The following is a 20,669-nucleotide window of genomic DNA, read 5'->3' as shown; positions in this document are numbered from 1 at the left end:
TGGCCAAATGCCGGCAAAAACGAGGCAGAAAAAGATTTCAACAATTTTTCAAGTGCAAATATCACCTAGGGGTAACGCAGAGCGGTCTTCCTGTTTTAAGAGTCCCAAGTTCTCCAACTAAAATTCTTTAAATAAAAGTACCAGCCTACCCCACTCCTCCTCCTCTGGAAACTACAGGAAGAAATGGTTTCCGTTTAGATACCGACTTGTCCCACTATGACTTCTCTCCTCCGGCCTCCGAGGCTCGGGGACCCCCACCCCCCCATCCCCACGCCAAATACCTCCGCCCCTACGCTCCCCTCCCCCACTGGTGGCCAAGCCCGCCCCCGGCCTCATTTATCTCTGAGCCTTTTCTGAATCGCGCAACCAATCGCAAACGCGAAGCCGAGAGCCAACGCGAGCGCAGGCGGAGGAGGTGTCGCCCAGACACCCGCCCAGGACGCCGCGGGCTCCCATCCCCCACCGCCCTGGCTCGGGGCCGCCCCACTTCCCCCGTGCCCGGGCCCTTGAAGGGTGCGTAAGGTGGGGCGCGTCTGCCCGCTTCTCTCGCCCCCTCCCATCCCACCCCCTCGCTGCGTTTCCGCCCCTGCCAGCTCTGGAAACGTGCTTGCGGCTTTGCAGAGGTTATACTTCAAATGTCATCAAAGCCACAAGGCGAGTTCGAAATTGCGACTCTTTGGGTTTGTTAATTACCTATTTAAAAAAATCGAATATTTAAAACTCTGGTAACTAGAGCTGAGAAATTGCCTAATTAGCACCTCCACCCAAATCTCATTAAAAAAAAAAAAAATCTTCCCTTCCTCCCCTCCCCCTCAGGATCCGCCCCGACCAGATAACCCTTTCTAAACTCTGTTGTGACAATCAGCGCCGCCAGCCGCGCTCCCCTCCGCGCCCCGGCTGAGGCTCCTTTAGCATTTTTTTTCCCTCTTCCTCCTCCCTTCTCAGGGTCTCTCGCTCAAGCTCGTTTCCCCTCCCCCTCTCTTCCTCCTTTTTCCCCCGAAACCCACTCTAATTCAGGCGCTGGGATTCCTCACGTGAGACGTTGATTTGTAGTTTGAACACGTGGCTCATTCAAAAAGCCGGACACTCGGAGCGGATTTTTTCCGCCTCCTGCGCCTTCCTCCCCCCCACCCCTTCCCCCTCCCTCCTGCCAGTCCCCCTTCTGGGTTTTTTTTTTTTTTTTTTTTTTTTTTTTTTTTAAGGGGAGGCGGCGCTTGCCCTCACGTAGTGTGATATTTTCACAGTCCGCTGGCCGATGCCAAAGGGGTTGGGGAGGAAGAGACAAAAAGTAGTTCTTCTCCCCTCCTCCTCCTCCTCTCCTTTTTTCGCTAATCCCGCCTCCTCCTCAGAGTTAGGAAGACTCGTTGATGCGTTTGGGTTGTAGCAAGGCTTTTTCTTTTCTTTTCTTTTTTTTAATATTCAGAAAAGGAAAAACAAGAACCTTCGGATTTGATTTTTCGCTCGTCGTTCTTGTTCTTGGTTGTAACTGTGTTGGTGTGTTTTAACGGCGAGAAAACGAAGAGAACAAAACCCGCCGGAGCCCTCCATCACTGTGGGTGGTTTTAATTTTTCGTTTTCCTGTGAAATTTTTTTAAATAACAACCACTCTTCACAATGAACAAACTGTATATCGGAAACCTCAGCGAGAATGCGGTCCCTTCGGACCTGGAAAGTATCTTCAAGGACGCCAAGATCCCGGTGTCGGGACCCTTCCTGGTGAAGACTGGTTACGCGTTCGTGGACTGTCCGGACGAGAGCTGGGCCCTTAAGGCCATCGAGGCGCTTTCAGGTGGGCCCGCCCCAGCCCCGCCGGCGCGCCCGCTCCAGCCCCGCGCAGCCCGCCCGGGCCTGCCAGGGTCGCGCACCCGGAGCTAGGCCCGCGGCTGCCACCGGGACGTCCACACAGGGCCCCAGGCCCAGGCGAGAGCGGGCGGGGAGGTGGGGCGAGGCCCGGGCGCCCACGCGCGTGAGGTCCAGGGTGCTTTCTTCAGCTTGGGCTCCAACCCGGCTCCCCTCCTCCCGGGCGTTGCGGGCAGACGGCGGACGCGCTGTCCAGAAAGCCCCGGTGCGGGCTTGGACGGGAGCTGGGCTGGGGGAGGCGCGACCGCGAGCGCCGGACTCTCAGCGCTTGCCCCGCCCGGGCCCAGGCGCGGGCTCCAGTCTCCGGCACGCCGGGCCTTGGGGGCCGAGCGCGGACGCCCGTTTCTTCCTCGCTCCCTCCCTTCCTCCTTCCTTCCTTCCTTTCTCTCTTTGCACGTTATTTACGGTGTTGGTTTCGCAGTTCCCCCGTCTCCCCCCAGACCCCAGGCGCGGGAGAACACAAAGTGGCCTCGACCCTGCTGCAGAGTGAGGCCGCGGGCTGGTGCCTAAACACAGGCGGCCCGGCGCTTCCTCTAGATCCTGCGGGACGCAGGCTGGTGCGACCTAGGTTCCACGCTCAACCTCCCCGCGTCCGACGAGCTAGAGGGGCAGGTGGGCGAGGGCGGCGGGTGGTCGCGGGCAAGGGAGCCCCAGCTGCGGCGCTCTGCCTCGGCCTCTCTCTTCGCCCCGGCCTCGGGGGGTGGCGGGGCATGCTCCGCGCGCGCGGGACCTTGCGTGGCGGGTCTGCGCTCAAGTCCCTCCAGGAGCCCGTGTTTTTTTGCGTGGCGGGCGCCGCGCTGTCCTTCGCGCCTTGTTCATTTTGTGCGGAGGCGGTGCACTCTGCGCCTACCCTGTTCCTAGAGGGCCTGGGCTTGAGGCCGGAGAAGGGCCCGGCGTCCCTCCCTGAAAAAAGCCAGCGTAGCCGGCTCTTCGGAGTTTGTCTTATGGGAGTGTCCAGGGAGGTGGGTGGAAGGGCCGTCGGTTCTGCGGCTGTCGTGGGGTTGGGTGACCCCCTGAGGTGGGCGGAGGCGGCCTGGGGGTAGAATGTTACCCAGGTGGTGGGCTAGCCAGTCGACCCCCGCCCCCCCAACTGTAAGTTGTACACACAGCCCCGAGGGGTCAGCTTTCCACCCGCGCGGGTCCGGGCTTCCCTTCCGGCCTTGAGACGCATCCGTGCCGTGGGGGTCTCTGGTCACTTGTGTCGCCGCTTAGGCTGGGCGGGTCCTTATTGCGAGAAGAGCGGCTAAACCCGGCCAACTGTCTTCCACCTCTTGTCTGTCCGCAGGTAAAGTGGAACTGCACGGGAAATTTATGGAAGTTGAGCACTCAGTCCCAAAAAGACAAAGGTGAGCTTATTTATCATGTTCTCATTAATTCTTTTCTCACTTTTTTATTGGGAGGAAAGATTCAACACAGCTGAAAACTTCTTTTTCTCCCATGCTTTTTGGATGGCTTTATTTTATGCTGGATGGCTCGGCGTTTCTTATTCCTTGCATTTAAGTTTATGGCAGGTGTGTGCGTGCGCGCTGCTAAGGAATAAAGGTCTTGTGTGTGGTTCTTGCCACTGGATTATTACTGGTGAAGAAGTCTCTCAAAGAAGCCCTCACAGCTGTATGTTCTTCTAATGTGCTGCAATAGGAAATCAAAGTCTTGAAGGGTGATTTGGGGACTCTGTAGGAATTAGGAAGTAGTGGGTGACCCTCTTCCACCCCCACTACCCACCTACAAGTACAGGATAGGGGAAAGCCGCTGCAGACACGCGTGGGTGTGGAGTGCCTTTTCTTCTCTGCCCCCAGTTGGCGGCGAGGAGTCAGAGAGGCCTCGGAGGCGGTCTGTGTATCTGAGAAGAGTGAAATTTGCTGATTGGAACACGTGAGTGAATGCCTGGGCTTCTCCTGCCCAGAAGCGCCTTTTCAGTCATTCTAGAGTTACACAGGTTGCTGCATACCAGCCTTATTGTTTCCCGCCCCTTCTCCCCCCCCCCCCCCCCCCCCCGCACAATATTTTTGCTTAGAAATAACCACCAAGAGAGCGAAGACTAAAGATCTGTACTACTTACGTACTGGGATTGCATTTTTTGGAGAGCATGTGTAGTGTGTCACTTTACAAAACGTTTGGAGACTGTTTTAACCTCTGGAGTATTTTGAAGAAATGGCTCCTTTCTCAAGAGCAGGCCAGATTCTCGCTCTGTCGCTAACTGGAAAGGCGCTGCTCCCTAACTGGTGCTGGGTTTAGCTTGTGCTTTTCTGGGTTTTACAAGGTGAGGTTAGAGTTTCTGCTTTTCTCCTCCCATTCTCCCCGCTTCTAAACCTGGGCTAAGCAATAAGCTGGAAGTTAATCTAAATAAACTAGGACTGCATGTGTCTGGTTGGATATAGGAGAGTGTGTGTGCTGGAGGGCAGGAGAGGTTTGCTGTGCATTTCTCTGGTGCTCTGCAGAGAGAGATGGCTATATAAAATGTCATCATCTGCTTATTTCTATATTGAGCTCTCTTTCAGGTAAAGCATTTTTACAAACCTTGTTTTTTGTTAGCTGGAATTTTGTGGATTTCTCTTGTTCTTGTACTTAATTTTCATTAGGACAGTTGAAAAGACATTTGTTGGATGAGATAGGTTTAGTTCCAGTTGGGAATTTTGGTGGGGTCAAGTTATTTCACATATAGAGGGGTATTCTTTGTTAAAAGTTTCTAAAACAATAGAAAGGTACTGAAAAGTATCTAAATTGATTTCTCTTTAATAGGAATTAGAAAATTGAGGGTAAAGTCCTATCTCTTTAAAAAATTTAAAGACAGTCTAAATTGTATACCTAAGGGAAAAAAATGTAAGTACATTCTGCAAATTCTAATTGGTTTCATGTTTAGCCTGTGTGTCCTAATTTTCTTTAAATGTTGAATAAAAAAGAGGCAAATGGTTGTGTCGGACTGGCATTTGAGCATTTGAGAGTTTCTAAATTTAAACGTTAAATGTCTGGCATTTTTCAGATACAATTTATGGACCTGCATGTAAATGCAGATTACTTAGCTTTGCTCTCCTGATTTTCTTTTCTAGCCTGGTGTGAATTTCTCCCCATGTGTAGTGAATTAAATTAAAAACATCTGGTAACAGCCTGTTTTATTCTTAAAGACTTTTGCCCAACCTAAAAAACGTACTTGTTACTTTATAACGAACAGGGGTTCCTCTTAGGAAAGCATATAAGGTAAAATGCCACCAGTGGCAGCAAGTATTTATATCAATGGATGCTTTTTCGTTTCATTAACAACGTAGATTAAAATTTCAGGCTTTATTTTGGCTTACCTTAAAATGCTCAGTATTTTTTAAAAAATGTTTTAACATTTGTGAGAGAGGCAGAGGCAGAGAATCCTTAGTAGGCTCCACACTGACAGCAGAGAGCCAGATGCAGGGCTCCAACTCAGCAACTGTGAGACCATGACCTGAGCCAAAGTTGGACTCTTAACTGACTGAGCCACCCAGGCACCCCTAAAATGCTCAGGATTTTAAATAACTATGTTAGTAGCAAGTAGGAATGAGTACATTGGAGACAACTATTTACAGATAGGGGGAACAATCAAGTAAGTCCTTTTCTAGTGTTGAGATGGTGAAAAACAAAAGTAGAGGTTTCTTTTTCTGAGGGAAATTTGCTGGAAATCTGTATTACAGTCTTGTAACTGAACCTTGGAACTGTGATACAGTTTCCCTTATCTGGACTGTTCCCCTGTCTGAATAGGCTTTGGGAGAGGGCTGAGAAGACACCCTGGTGAGTCATGCTTAGCCCCTATAAGGGTCAAGCAGTTGTACTGGTGACCGTGCGTTGAATGCTGCAGACCAGTCCTTGCCAAGTGAGCCTGCTGGACTTCTGGGTGGAGTTCTTTGTGCTGAGCAGCCCTTGCATTCCATCCCATCACCATGTGGGCATCTGAGGCAGGCACACCCACATGTGCAGTAGTGACCTTTATACCTGCTGTGCAAGGCATGTTGGGAGCCTGGTGCTGAAGAATGCTTATGGCAGCACTCTGAGATGGATGAATGGGCTTGCAGCAACTAAACAAGGCCCAGGAGGCAATTTGAAGCTTTGACGTGCTGGCCCAACTCTGACTGGGAGCTGAGCTGGGTAAGGAACCTTTCAGGAAGGGGCACTGTTGAGTTTGGTTCTGACCAAGCTTAGCTCCTGATTTACTGAAGTCTCCAGGGAATGTGGAAGGAATGTTGCTTTGCTGCATTCAGATATCCCTCAGTTGTGGAGGATTATAGCACTATTTCACAGAGTTTGAGAGCCCCGTGTCCAGAATGAAGAGAAAATTGCACTGAGTATCTGTGATAGTGTTGCGCTTTCGATTTCTAAAATAAAAGCTCTAGCACATGAATACTTGGCTTCCCTCTGAGGTATAATCCTAAACACTCCCTCCTCCCCGCTCTGCCTTGTTGGATAAGGGTGGGTGTAAAAATTGTGTGGCTTTGAAGACTGTAGCTCTCTTGGATTGGAAGAACCACTGGTATCTTATGGGACCTCATAGGTGCCCATCTGTGATGTAAATCGAACCGATTTCCTTTTTTATATTGTGGGCTGTTGGGCCTGGGAGAGGGAATAGGAAAGTTTCTGACACTCTTGGAACAGAGAGGATGGTAGTTTTAGTTGGTTTGTGATGACTTTTTTAAGTTATGAAAATTTTTCACATTTTTGGTTTTTTATAGCTTAAACTTGCTTATGATTTAGCTGTCAGTATTAAGATTATGTGAAGGCAAAATACATGTGAATAAGGGATAAAAAATAGTAGGATATTATAGTTAATATTTTTTCCAGGAAGGATCCATTAAACCAGACTGGTGTCTCAGCTCACATGTCGGTGTTTTTTGTTTCCTTAAAAAATGAAAATGAAGTGAACAACTTATTTCCATATTACAATCTTGAGGTTAACATGTAAATTAGATAGACATAGTATAAACTTTTTTTAATGATTTATTTTTTTATTTTTTGGAGACAATACGAGTAGGGGAGGGGAAGAGAGAGAGGGAGACACAGACTCCAAAGCAGGCTCCAGGCTCTGAGCTGTCAGTACAGAGCCTGATGCGGGGGCTCGAACTCCTGAATCGCGAGATCATGACCTGAACCAAAATCAGACGCTTAACCGATTGTTGAGCCACCCAGGCTCCCCAAATAGACATAGTAAAAAAAAGTTACTGGAGTTTTAAATGTATCTTACTTTGAATGGCTATTTAAAAGCTAGTGCTGCATTTTAACCATTGTTCGGTATAGACTGGGATGGTGTGCAGTGTGTACATTAGCTAGGGCATATGATCCTGTTGTCTCGGGCCAAGAAAAGTTGCTTTCTAATTTAATTCTTTAAAAGTTTTTATTTATTTTATTTTGAGAGACAGAGCACAAGCAGGGGAAAGGCAGAGAGAGAGAGAGAGAGAGAGAGAGAGAGAGAGAGAGGGAGGGAGACAGAATCCCAAGCAGGATCTGCACCATCAGCGCAGAGCCCAGTGTGGGGCTCGAACTCATAAACTGTGAGATCATGACCCCAGCCAAAATCAGAGTGCCCCAAAAGCTTGTTCTTTAATGCTGAACATTTGAACGTAGGCATGAACAGTTGTATTGGTCCTTGCTTATTAGTTTCATATAGGTGAATATTGTGAGTTAGATTTCTCTTACAGAGATGTGGGGTTCTGAATGTTAGGAAACTCTTCATGGCTGGTAAAGAATCATAAGCAGTGTCTTTGGAGTGCTCAGTTTAAGGTCAGTAGTGCATGACGGCTTAAGTGATAGTAGCCAACAAGATTTTTCTTGATTTCATGTTGTTTCCTCAGTACAGCTTGAGGGAGAGTAAAAGATTTCTTACTTTGGCATTGTTAGAATTAAAACGTATAAGTGAATGTTGATAAGCAGCTTCTGTGTGGCTGTCCACAGTAACAAGGAAGACATTATGGAAACATGACATGTGCCTGGAGCCAGTGGGAATTGAGAATCTTGGCTTCTGTTTCTGGCTTTCCTTTTGATTTATTTGTGTGATCACTTACATTCTCTGTCCATGTCAAATGCCACTATAATAAACTAACGGGGCATAGTTCTGAGGTTTGCTGTTCTGCTTGAAATGAGTTACCAGCTAAGGCTTAAAAATACCTTTTGGAACTAGATATGAGGTTTTCCCTGTAAGGAGCTTGTATTTGCTGTTGTTTGGTAGCTCAGTTACTTTTGCGTGTGTACCCCTTTAGGGCAGTCAGCACGAGGGAAATGATCTTTGTCATATTTTGAAATCCTTTTGTGAGCCATACCATTGCAGTTAATGTGTTGTTATAGGTCTTGGATTTTGTATTAAAGTGAAGCTGTTGAACCACCTGGATATACATTTGAAGCAACTCTTTGTAATTGTGTTTAACAGTGTTGAGATATAAACTTTCCTAGCGGTGACTAATTTTTGAATTGTAGGATCTATCTATTTTTTATTATATGATTTATGTATCCACCAACTTTGGCAGTTGGTTTAGTCTGGGAGGATGGAGAAAGGCTGTGCTATTCTTAGCCAAGTTTCCTTTATTAACTGTTGCCTCTGATTCAAGCTTCTAGAGTCACAAGACAGGAGGTGGCAGTGTGGTAGCAGTGACCAAGGGATAGGATTGGCGTTTTAGTTAGAACTCTGCCCCATAAATCTGATGTTTAAAAAATTGGCGTGAATCGCCAGGGTTTTGCTTGAAAGCTGGTGGCAAATACTTTTCAGTGCTCTATTAAAACTGAGGGTGTAATTTATTGCGGTCTGAAACTGCTGTTGGGCAAGTATTGGTAAATAAACACAGTTGTAAACATTAATATAGTATGTGGATCTTCTTGCCCTGAAGGGGAATACATAGTACATAAATTATGCATTGTAGAGAGGTATCTTGAAACCATTTAATTTGATTAGGAGGTAGTTTGAAGTTACTATACATGGATTCTTTGAGAAATCTAATCGAACTAGAAATTTCTTGTAAAGATTTTATTTTATACCCAATGTGGGGCTCCAGCTCAAAATCCTGAGATCAAGAGTCACACATTCCACCAACTGAGCCAGTCAGCCCCCCCCCCCCCCCACAAGTGGATCTCTCTAAGTTAAGAGAGGCTTAAGTCCTTAGGATAGCTGGCATTATCACTTAGTTGTTTAGAAGTTGATTCCACTGCTATCTTGGTGTTTCCAGTTATCTCTTGCTGCATAACAAACTACCTCAAAACTTAGTGACTCAAAACGACTTATTTTTCCTCATGATTCTCTGGGTCTGCTTGGCGATAGTTTCTGTTCCATGTGGTGTCATTTTGGGTCATTTACTGAGCTGGTCTAAAATGTCTAAGGAGGCTTCATTAACATGGCTGGCCTCTTCGTGCTGGTCTACGTGACTTTTCTCCACAAGATACCTGAAGGCTTGGTAGTAGCCCTTGGCTGCCAAGTGAGAGTAGAAACTGCTAGGCCTCCTAAAGGCTAGGCCCAGAATTGGCACATTATTCTATCCCATTCTGTCGACCAAAGCAAGTCACAAGGCCAGCACAGATTCAAGGGGGATATGGAAGTAGTCTCCATCTCTTGATGGTAGAGTGGTATGAATGTACAGAGGGGAAGGAATTGATAGTGTGACTGTCTTTGTAGATTGTTTTCCATACATGAGAGGAGGGGAGGAGTAGTGGCTTCAAAGTGATGGGAACCTAAAATATCTGAAAATTGCATTTAGCACTAGAAATGGGGAACCAGTTTCCGTTGTAATATTTTGGCAAGAGATGATGATATTAGCTTTGGAGGTAATGAATAGTGGTCAGTGTGTATTTTGAAAGAAACAGTTATGAGGATTTGCTGATAGATTAGATGAAAGCTTTGAGAAAAGTAAAGCATGGTAAGATTTTTTGGTCGGGGTGCCTGGGTGGCTCAGTTGATTAAGCACCCAACTCTTGGTTTTGGCTCAGGTTGTGATCTCACTATTGATTAGTGAGTTTGAGTCCTGTGTCAAGCTGTTTGCTGTCAGTGCAGAGCCTGCTTGGGATTCTTTTTCTCTGACTCTCTGCCTCTCCCAGCTTGTGCGCTCTCTCTCTCTCGAAATAAATAAACTTAAAAAATCTCTCAATAAAAACCTTTTTTTTTTTTTTTGGCGGAGGTGGGGAGGTCAGAAAAGCTAGATGGAGAGTGGTGTCATTTACCACAATGGAGAGTATTGGGGAAGGAGCAAATTCTTGGGTAGAAATCAAGAGCTTCATTTTTGGCATATTATGTCTCTAATGCTGGTTAGAAATTTAAGTGAAGAAGTCAAGTAGGTAGTTGAATATATCAATCTGGAGCGTAGGAATTGGAGGTGAAAATTAGAGGTGTTATTAGCTTGTGATATTTAATATCCTAGAATTGGACAAGATTACTAAGGGACTGAGTATGGGGCTTTAGGAGGGAGGAGAGACCAGCAAAGGAGAATGAGGGAGGCCAGTAAGGTAGAGGAAAGCAGAGTGAACTGCTTCTGGGAGGGAGATTCGTGGAGAAAGCCTGTGGATAGGAAGGTGTAATCAACACTGTGGAATATCAGTGAGAGTTTGTGATTTGGATGGATGAATGTGAATGGGATTGGTATTAAGTCTCCATCTTCTCGTTGGGCAGTAGGTAGATGGAGAGTGATTTACAAATTTTGGAGCAACCTGGACTGTAGCCTTTCTTTCAGAAGTCATTATCTTAATTTTTTAACTTTCCAGAAACGACTCTGATCATGTTATATTTATAACTTGCTAGAGATGGAAGAGTCCTAAGTTTAGTAGGTCCTCTTGCCCGTGAACAGGACTTGTTTGTTTGAGTTGACCTACTCTCTGGCATCTGTTTCAACAGTTGTGGTGACTGAGCTCACTTTCTAGATAACCCATTCTACTTTTTATTAATATGCATTTGGAAAATTCTGTGAAGCTGGCTTAGGTTCCAAGGCAGCGTAGACCAAGTCCAGTGTTTCTCTGTGGTTTTCTAAAGACTTGATTTGAGGAGGTTAACTAATTGGAATTAAAATAAAAACTTAAAAAACAAAAACAAAAAGACTTGATTTGACAAGCAGGGTTGAAACTATTGGCCAAAACATTTATGGATATCATGGGCTGAGTTTAAAATACTTGAATCACTTTGTTATTTTAGGATGCTGAATAAGTAAAGCATTCCTTCCATTTTATTCATACAATTTTAGCTATAAGAAATACAAGAAACCTTTTGTATAAAGTACCCTAAATTGCCTCATTTTCGCTTATTTAAAAACCCGGTCCTTAGTAAAGCAGCTTTCTCCTCAAATTGTGAATCCTGGTTTTGGCCACAGAAGTCACCAAAACCAGGTGATGTGTTAGATCAGTTGATTGGAGACAGATGACTTGATCTGATTAACTTTTTAAAATGTGTATTTATTTTTGAGAGAGGGAGGGGTGGGAGGGGCAGAGAGAGAGGGAGACATAGAATCCCAATCTGGTTCTGCACTTGTCAGTGCAGAGCCTGATACAGGGCTTGAATCCATGAACCGTGAGATTATGGTCTGAGCCAAACAAAATAAAGAGTCGGACTCTCAACTGACTGAGCCACCCAGGCACCCCTGATTAATGCTTTTTAAGACTTGGTTTATGCAAGTCGTTTGATCAGTAAAGTACTACTTTCAGAATGTGTCCAATACCTTTTATTTTAAGAAAGGAAAACCAATGAAAATGAGATAGCACAATAGATTTTTTAGTGGTATTAGTTATTCTACCAAAGGATTCTCCATAAAGATTTGAGAGAAGTGACTTGCCCAGGGCACTGCAGGTAATTAGTGGAACCCATTTTCCACATCCTTTGACTCTGCCCTGCCTTCATTCCTCTCATTTAAGTTGTCAAATCCTCAAAGTGGCTTACACAGCAACTTGCTCATGTTTGCAGTGGCATGTTGGAGCAGAGATGTCCTGTTTTCTTACTTTCTCTGAAGAAAAAAGAAATCTTGTTTGGCTTCTTTGAAGGGTTGATTTATTGTCTTCCTGTAGGAAAAAGACAAGTATAGGTATTCTGGAAACCGGGTCTTACTATAGAGTAAAAACATCTGGGTGTCCTGTTTCAAGATGGAAAGAGGAACTGCTGCTTCCTTGAAGTTTTTTTTTTTTTTTTTTTAATTTTTTTTAGCAGCTTCATCTTGATATAAATGAACTGCAGAGAAGTTGGAGGAGGGCCCAACGAGGTATGAGAGTAGAACAGAGGGCATGAGGAGGTAGATGCCATGGCTTTGTTGCAGCCATGTGATCGTGACTCCTGGGGTATGTTTTAGATTGCAAAAGAGGTAGACGTGTCTGGAATGGCGTCCATGGTGCCTGGTTGTTCCAGCTCTTCACCAAGTTTAGTAGGATCCTGGCTTGCAGAAGGAAGTTGTTTAAACTTGGGATATTGTTAAGAATTAGGAGACTGGGGGAGGAATGGTGCTGGAACTTTCTGATTAGGAGCCTTGATGCTTTTACCATGTGCCCTTGGTGAACTGAAGGGCATCGCCAGAAGAATGTGGGACATGAGGTCTAAGATCTGGGTTTGAATCCCAACTCCATGTTCTAAATGCATGATGTTGAGGGGTGCTTGGGTGGCTCAGTTGATTAAACTTCAGCTCGGCCAGCTTCAGCTCAGGTCATGATCTTGTGGTTTGTGGGTTTGAGCCCTGCATTGGGCTCTGTGCTGACAGCTCAGAGCCTGGAGCCTGTTTCAGATTCCATGTCTCCCCCTCTCTCTGTCCCTCCCCAGCTCACACTCTGTCTTTCAGAAATAAATAAACGTTAAAAAAAAAAAAAGTTTAAATGCATGTTGATGATTAAGGACGAGGAAATTGAAGCTTGGGGAGGTTAGAATAATAGTAAAGGATGCCTGATAGGATCTTGGGGACAATGTTTAAAGCATCAATGTACATTATCATTCAGTAGTAACCTCAGTGGTTGATGTTGTATTTTTCCACTAGAGATTCAAATATGAATGCTGGATGTAGATTACAATTAGTGATAACAGAAATAAGAAAAACTTTTGTTCTGATTTTGAATGTGGATTCATGTAAGTAGAAATGTAAGTAGAAATCTGTGAGTCGTGTGTTATTGGGTTTTTTTTTTTTTTGCAAATGGAGGAGCATTTTATTTTTTTACTACTTAGTTTTATTTATTTTTAAATTTACATCCAAATTAGCATTTAGTGCAACAATGATTTCAGGAGTAGATTCCTTAGTATCCCTTACCCATTTAGCCCATCCCCCCTCCCACAACCCCTCTAGTAACCCTCAGTTCTCCATATTTATGAGTCTCTTCTGTTTTGTCCCCCTCCCTATTTTTATATTATTTTTGTTTCTCTTCCCTTATGTTCATCTGTTTTGTCTCTTAAAGTCCTCATATGAGTGAAGTCATATGATTGTCTTTCTCTGACTCATTTCACTTAGCATAATACCCTCCAGTTCCATCCACGTAGTTGCAAATGGCAAGATTTCATTCTTTTTGATTGTCGAGTAATACTTCATTGTGTATATATACATACATACGTATATGTATATATATGTATATATACACACACACACCACATCTTTATCCATTCATCCATCGATGGACATTTGGGCTCTTTCCATACTTTGGCTGTTGTCGATAGTGCTGCTATAAACATTCGGGTGCATGTGCCCCTTCTAAACAGCATCCCTGTGTCCCTTGGATAAATACCTAGTAGTGCAGTTGCTGGGTCGCAGGATAGTTCTGTTTTTAGTTTTTTGAGGAACCTACATTCTGTTTTCCAGAGCGGCTGCACCAGCTTGCGTTCCTACCAACGATGCAAAAGATGCTATTTCTCCACATCCTTGCCAACATCTGTTGTTGCCTGAGCCATTCTGACAGGTGTAGGGTGGTATCTCATTGTGGTTTTGATTTGTATTTCCCTGATGAGGAGTGATGATCGTTTTTTCATGTGTCAGTTGGCCATCTGGATGTCTTTCTTGGAGAAGTGTCTATTCATGTCTTTTGCCCATTTCTTCACTGGATTATTTGTTTTTTGGGTGTTGAGTTTGATAAGTTCTTTATAGATTTTGGATACTAACCCTTTATGCGATATGTCGTTTGCAAATATCTTCTCCCATTCTGTCGGTTTCCTTTTAGTTTTGCTGATTGTTTCTTTCGCTGTGCAGAAGCTTTTTATTTTGATGGGGTCCCAGTAGTTCATTTTTGCTTTTGTTTCCCTTGCCTTCAGAGACGTGTTGAGTATGGGGTTGCTGTAGCCAAGATCAAAGAAGTTTTTGCCTGCTTTCTACTCGAGGATTTTGATGGCTTCCTGTCTTACATTTAGGTCTTTCATCCATTTTGAGTTTATTTTTGTGTATGGTGTAAAAAGTGGTCCAGGTTCATTCTTCTGAATGTCGCTGTCCAGATTTCCCAGTACCACTTGCTGAAGAGACTGTCTTTATTCCATTGGATATTCTTTCCTGCTTTGTCGAAGATTAGTTGGCTATATGTTTGTGGGTCCATTTCTGGGTTCTCTATTCTGTTCCATTGATCTGAGTGTTTGTTCTTGTGCCAGTACCATACTGTCTTGGTGATTACAGCTTTGTAGTATAGCTTGAAGTCCAGGATTGTGATGCCTCCTGCTTTGGCTTTTTTTCTCACGATTGCTTTGGCTATTCGGGGTCTTTTCTGGTTCCATAAAAATTTTAGGATTATTTGTTCTAGCTCTGTGAAGAATGCTGGTGTTATTTTGACAGGGATTGCATTGAGTATGTAGATTGCCTTGGGTAATACTGACATTTTAACAATATTCTTCCTATCCAGGAGCATGGAATCTTTTTCCATTTTTTTGTATCTTCAGTTCTTTCATAAGCCTTCTATAGTTTTCAGCGTATAGATTTTTCACCTCTTTGGTTAGATTTCTTCCTAGGTATTTTATGGTTTTTGGTGATGTATGACCTTTTTAAAAAAAAATCACGGTGTAACCTAGACACAGTATTAACAGCTTGAATTTTTACATGTGTATACATTCAAATTAATTCAGAACACATGAAATAAAATGTGAAAAGACTTGTGTTTCAATCCTCTCCATCTCCATGTATTTCCCAGGTCTTCCAGCTGGCAATTTGGTTTATTATTTTACAGAAATTCTTCTATGTATGTGTTGATAAACATTTTTTAAAGTTTATTTATGTATTTGAGTGAGACAGAGAGCAAGTCAGGGAGGGGCAGAGAGAAACTCCCAAGCAAGCTCCGGGTGGCCAGCTAGCACAGAGCCCAATGTTTGTAAAAATTAAGGTAAAAGTTATGAGGATTAAGTTGTGACAGCTTGTAGCTTGAACACCTAGGGTTTATGTTCTCCTAGACTTAGAACCATAGCATTTTGAAGTTTGGGTTTTACCTCAGAGACTAATAATCTGTGAGAACTTGACTAAGACCTATTTTGAGGAAAATTTTGATTAAAAATTAGTTTCCAAAACCAAGTGCTACTCATCTTGCCACACTAGCTGGGCAGATGATGATTGGAGAGCTTGATGAAAAGAACCTATGATGATGGGGCACCTGGGTGGCTCAGTGGGTTAAGTGTCCCACTCTTTTTTTTTTTTTTTTGTCCCATTCAAGTTTTTTTTTTTTTAATTTTTTTTTTTTTAACATTTATTTATTTTTGAGACAGAGAGAGACAGAGCATGAACGGGGGAGGGGCAGAGAGAGAGGGAGAAGTGCCCCACTCTTGATTTCAGCTCAGGTCTTGATCCCAGGGTCCTGGTATTTAGCCCTGTGTCTGGCTCCACACTGAGTGTGGAGCCTGCTTAAGATTCATATTCCCTCTCCCCCTCTCCCCCTCTCCCCCTCTGTCTAAACAAAACAGAAAACAGACCATAAACACCTGTGATGGCTTTCAGCTATGGAATAAGTCATGGATGAGGATGAAAGGTACAACACAGAGAATGTAGTCCATGGTGCTCTGATAGCCTTGTATGGTGAGCGATGATGGCTGTGCTTGTGAGCAGAGCATAATGTATAGACTAGTTGAATTACTATGTTGTACACCTGAAGCTAATGTAACATTGTGCGTCAAATATAATGAATTAGCAAATAAAGAACCTGTGATGGTAAAGCTGTTCAAGAAATGATTGTGTTCTCCCCTGTGATTCCCAAATGTCTGTTTTAAAAACAGGGGCTCCTGGGTGGCTCAGTCGGTTAAGCGTCCGACTTCAGCTCAGGTCATGATCTCGCGGTTGGTGGGTTCGAATCCCACACTGGGCTCTGTGCTGACAGCTCAGAGCCTGGGGCCTGCCTCGGATTCTGAATCTCCCTCTCTACCCCTCCCCCGCTTGTGCTCTCTTTCTCTCTCTCAAAAATAAATAAACATTAGGAAAAAATTAAAAACAGTTGCTTTTGCAAAAATACAGAGGCTCTTGTGTTGATATTTTTTTTGAGATAAGTGTGGTTTAGAATTTAAATTTTAATGTAATTTTAGTATTTTTGGGTGCTAGAATACCTTTCTTTTATGTTTATTTTGAGAGAGAGTATGCATGAGAGTGTGAGCATGTGAGTGGGGGAAGCGCAGAGGGAGAGGGAGGGAATCCCAAGCAGGATCCCTGCTGTCAATGAGAAGCCCATTGGGGGCTCCATCTCAGGAACTGTGAGATCATGACCTGAGCTCAAATCAAGAGTCCAATGTGCAACCGACTCAGCCACCCAGGCGCCCCTAGTTGACCTATTTCTGCATTTTTCTTTTGAGATTCAGAAATGAGTTTATTTCCCGTGGCTTCTACAAATGGTTTTTTTTTTTTTTTTTTTTTGGAAGATTTATTTATTTTTGAGAGAGAAAGAGTGCAAGAGGGGAAGGGGCAGAGAGGGGTGGGGGACAGAAGATCTGAAGCCGGCTCTGTGCTGGCATCACATCAGCAAGCCTGATGCAGGGCTCTAACTCACAAACTGTGAGATCATGACCTGAGCCAAAGTCAAGATGCTCAACTGACTGAGCCACCCAGGTGCCTCAGCTTCTACAAATTTTTAGTTTAACAAGCATAGATTGAGCACTTGGGCTCGTGGTTAGTGCAGTGCTGGGTTTCAGGGGCTAGAAAGAAGAGTAAGATACTTGTTCTGAAGAAAAAAGTACATGGAACATAGTAGCTTTTGCTTTGTTGTTTCAGTGCCTGGGTGATATTTTTGTCTTGGACACCAGCAGTGATTCACTATGGCAGAGGGTGGATGAATACCTCTGCAGGTAAAGAGAAGGTGTAAATATGTCACGGGGTATATATGGTATACCCCAGAATTATGGGGGGTATTAGGCTCAGCTGGGTATTGGTACAGCCAGCCAGAGACAGGTTCAGGGAGAGACGTTAAGGTAGACAGAGGCTAACTGTGTCCAGTGGAGATGGAAGAGGCAGGAGGGACAGCAGGAGCCAAGGCATGTAAGTGTGAAATATCTTGGTTTGTGTAGGGGAACTACAAGCTGTTTGGGATTAGAGAGGCTCAAGTGTGAGGCAGGGTAGTGATGGAGACTGAGCCTACAGGAGTGCCGAGAGCAGTCTGTGTGCTCGAGGAGCGACCATTATTTAATTTTTGATGTGTTTAACTTTAGGGGCTCAGTTGGTTATTTGGGATCATTATGCAAGACTTGATGCCTAGGTTAATGTTAGGTTCTGCTCACCGGAGATCATCTAGAAATGCTTTTACCTCTGAAGTGCTTTGTGAGAACAACTGTGCCCCAGCACATTCCATGGGATTTAGGGCTGTTTTTAGCCTTCTGATGGGGTAATAGGGTAAATCATGATAGGACTAGGAACCCTTAGTAAGGCTGTCTGAGCCAGTGTTGTTGTTACTACCTTTTTTAGGTTATGTATGACAAGATAGTCCTGAGTAGCGATGATTAAAGCACCTGGTATTTGATTTTTATTAAGGCATCAAATGATAGAATGAACCATTGGAGAAAAATGAGACCTTTCTGTGTGCACATACTGTTAAGCAAAATGAGGGGCCGCAGTAAAGCACAACAGTGGGGAGGGCCAGTGACATCTTGCTTGGAATCACCAAGACCTCAGTTGGAATCCTTGCTCAGCTCTGTGATCCTGGGCAAACTGATTAAACTTTCTGAGCCTCTCAGTTTATCTATAAATAGGGGCAGTAAAACCTATTGCACAAGGTTGTTGGGAATTAACTGATGTTTGTAAAGGATTCCTTGGAGTATCTGACACCTAAGTGGTATTGTCTCATATTAATAAGCTTGTATGTTTACATATGGCAATTGAAAATAAAAGGTAATTATTCTTGCATAATCCCATGATTAATGTCTCATACGCACATAGAAAGGTTTCACGTTTCTTTGTAGAATGAGTTGTGTGTTGTGAATAAGACTTTGTACTTTATATCTAGATGCATAGGTTTTAGGATCCCTAAAGATCTGTATCTAGTTGTGAACTTGTCTTGAGATACTGTTTAAAAACAGAAATAGCTAGGAGATAAAGAACTATTTTCAAAGAGGGAGAAAACATAGTACAAAAAATGTATAAAAAATAAAGTACACAAAAGTGGCAGTTCAGAAGGAGATACCTAAAAAGATGCTTAATCTTGGTAATTAATAGGCAGAACTTGCCTATTAAAATGGTCACTTCCTTGTCAGTTTGGGAAGAAAACAAGGTTGATAATGCCTGGTGTTGGCAAGAGTGTGGAGGAATGCTAGAGAGTAAATTGGCAGAGACTTCTTGGTTTGTTATTTGGCAGTATCTGTTAGTAGAACTTAAAATGGGAATACCTCTCAACCAAATCTCATGGAAAACAACCCAGTTCTCATGGTTTTCTGCAATTTGTAAGCATAGTTTTCAATAATATTGTAAAAGATCTCCAAATCACAGGTCTTGGTGAAAAAATCTCTGGGTAGGAGTCCAGACTACTTGCAGATAAATGTTTTGGTTTTATTATATCACTCATTACATTTTAATAGGTATTATATACAGATAATCTGGATCTTTTAACATTGCCTACTTTTCAAGCAGAGAGGATCTCTAGCCTTAATTTGACTGGGACATTTAACAGTTAACCATTTCTGAGGTTTAGAAGGTAGATTTTTTTGTTAGAGTTTATTTTGAGAGTGCTTGCTTCGGCAGCACATATACTAGAGTTTATTTTGAGAGAGCGAGAAAATGATTGGAAGGAGGGGCAGAGAGAAAGGGGGGGGAGGGTGCAGAGGATCCAAAGCCGGGCTCTTTGCTGACAGCAGAGAGCCTGATGAGGGGCTTGAACTCAAAAACCTGTGAAATCATGACCTGAGTTGAGATCAATAGTCAGATGCTTAACCAACTGAGCTACCCAGGTGCCCCTTGTTGTTTTTGTTTTTGTTTTTGTTTTTTAGAGCTCTACACCAGACATGGGGCTTGAACTCATGACCCCAAGATCAAGATTGAATGCTCCACTGACTGAGCCAACCAGGCACCCCAGTTTTGCAGTATTTAATGGAAAATCGGAAGTAACTTAAATGTCCATCCAAAGACAATGTACTGTTGTCTTTTATTTTTTAATTAGTTTTTGAGAGAGAGAGCACACACAAGCAGGGGAGGGGCAGAGAGAGAGAGGAGACACAGAATTTGAAGCAGGCTCTAGGCTCTGAGCTGTTAACACAGAGCCTGACATGGGGCTCAAACCCACGAACCGTGAGATCATGACCTGAGCTGAAGTCGGATGCTCAACTGACTGAGCCACCCAGGTGCCCTGAAAACGTACGTATTCTAACAAACTATACTGTGGCACATGTTGTAGCAGTTACAAAGAATGATAAAGATTTATATGACATGACTCTGGAAGAAGAAATTGAAAAGTCAGTTATGGGATAACTCGTAAAATACAAGTATTTGATGGGACGTCTGGGTGGCTCAGTTGGTTAAACGTCTGACTTCAGTTCAGGTCATAAACTCACCGTTCATGAGTTCAAGCCCCTCATCAGACTCTGTACTGACAGCTCAGAGCCTGGAGCCTGCTTCAGATTCTGTGTCTCCCTCTCTCTCTGCCCCTCCCCTGCTTATGCTTGCTTGCTCTCTCTCTCTCTCTCTCTCTCTCTCTCCCCTCTCTCAAAAATAAACATAAAAATTTTTTTTAAAAACAGGTTTTTGGAAACAAACCTTTGATATACACATGGTGTAAAAACATAGAATGAGGTCTGGAAGATTGCCCACCATAAAGAGTGGTTATCTCCTCAAAAGGAAACTAATCGCTGAGGGGAGAGGCTAATGGTGGACCCTTGGTTTTATACCCTGTTCTAATGCTTGTCAGGTTTTTCGTTTTGACCCTTTAAGACTTAAAAACTCAGAACCCCCAAAGAGTTCTTGTTTGTTTTTTTTATTGATCTATATATAATTCATTAGCAATAAACCGAATAATGTTTAAAATTACTATTTTTAAGCGAATAACTAATAAACCCATTATATATTAACATACGAATTTTGTTTAAAAAAACTTCTAAAACCAAAATAAAAATGAGGAAAATGGAATTAGTTGCAATTTCCGCAAATTTCTTTAGTGTTTGGCCTAATAGCTGGGTACTCAATTACTTCATGGAATTTACACAGATGTGTAGTTAGAAAAGGAAAGGAATATTTTTAATCATCTCTTTAGAGAGGCGCTTGGGTGGCTCTGTCAGTTAAGCATCCGACTTTGGCTCTGGTCATGATCTCCTGGTTCATGAGTTTGAGCCCCATGTAGGGCTCTGCGCTGACAGCTGGGAGCCTGGAGCTTTCTTAAGATTCTGTGTCTCCCTCTCTGCTCCTTACTCGCTTTCACTCTCTCTCTTAAAAATAAACATTAAAAAAAAAAATCATCTTTTTAGATAATTGTGGATATTTTTTGTTCCTACACCAAAACTTAAGTGGTAGTTT

The 20,669-nt window shown here is 43.6% G+C and overlaps 1 protein-coding gene across 1 annotated transcript in view; it reads left to right on the top strand.

Moving 5' to 3' along the window:
* Positions 1–1,290: 1,290 nt before the first annotated feature.
* IGF2BP3 (insulin like growth factor 2 mRNA binding protein 3) overlaps positions 1,291–20,669 on the top strand; it is a 154,180-nt gene continuing 134,801 nt past the window's right edge. Inside the window, exons 1-2 of the mRNA XM_030308101.1 lie at positions 1,291–1,789; positions 3,146–3,206. Coding sequence (XP_030163961.1) covers positions 1,615–1,789; positions 3,146–3,206 — 236 coding nt within the window. The 5' untranslated portion in view covers positions 1,291–1,614. The remainder of the gene's footprint in view (positions 1,790–3,145; positions 3,207–20,669) is intronic.

This window comes from Lynx canadensis, chromosome A2 (genome assembly GCF_007474595.2).
Source record: "Lynx canadensis isolate LIC74 chromosome A2, mLynCan4.pri.v2, whole genome shotgun sequence".
NCBI lineage: Eukaryota > Metazoa > Chordata > Mammalia > Carnivora > Felidae > Lynx > Lynx canadensis.
The sequence above is the reverse complement of the archived record's forward strand: the minus strand, read 5'-3'. Positions and strand labels throughout refer to the sequence as shown.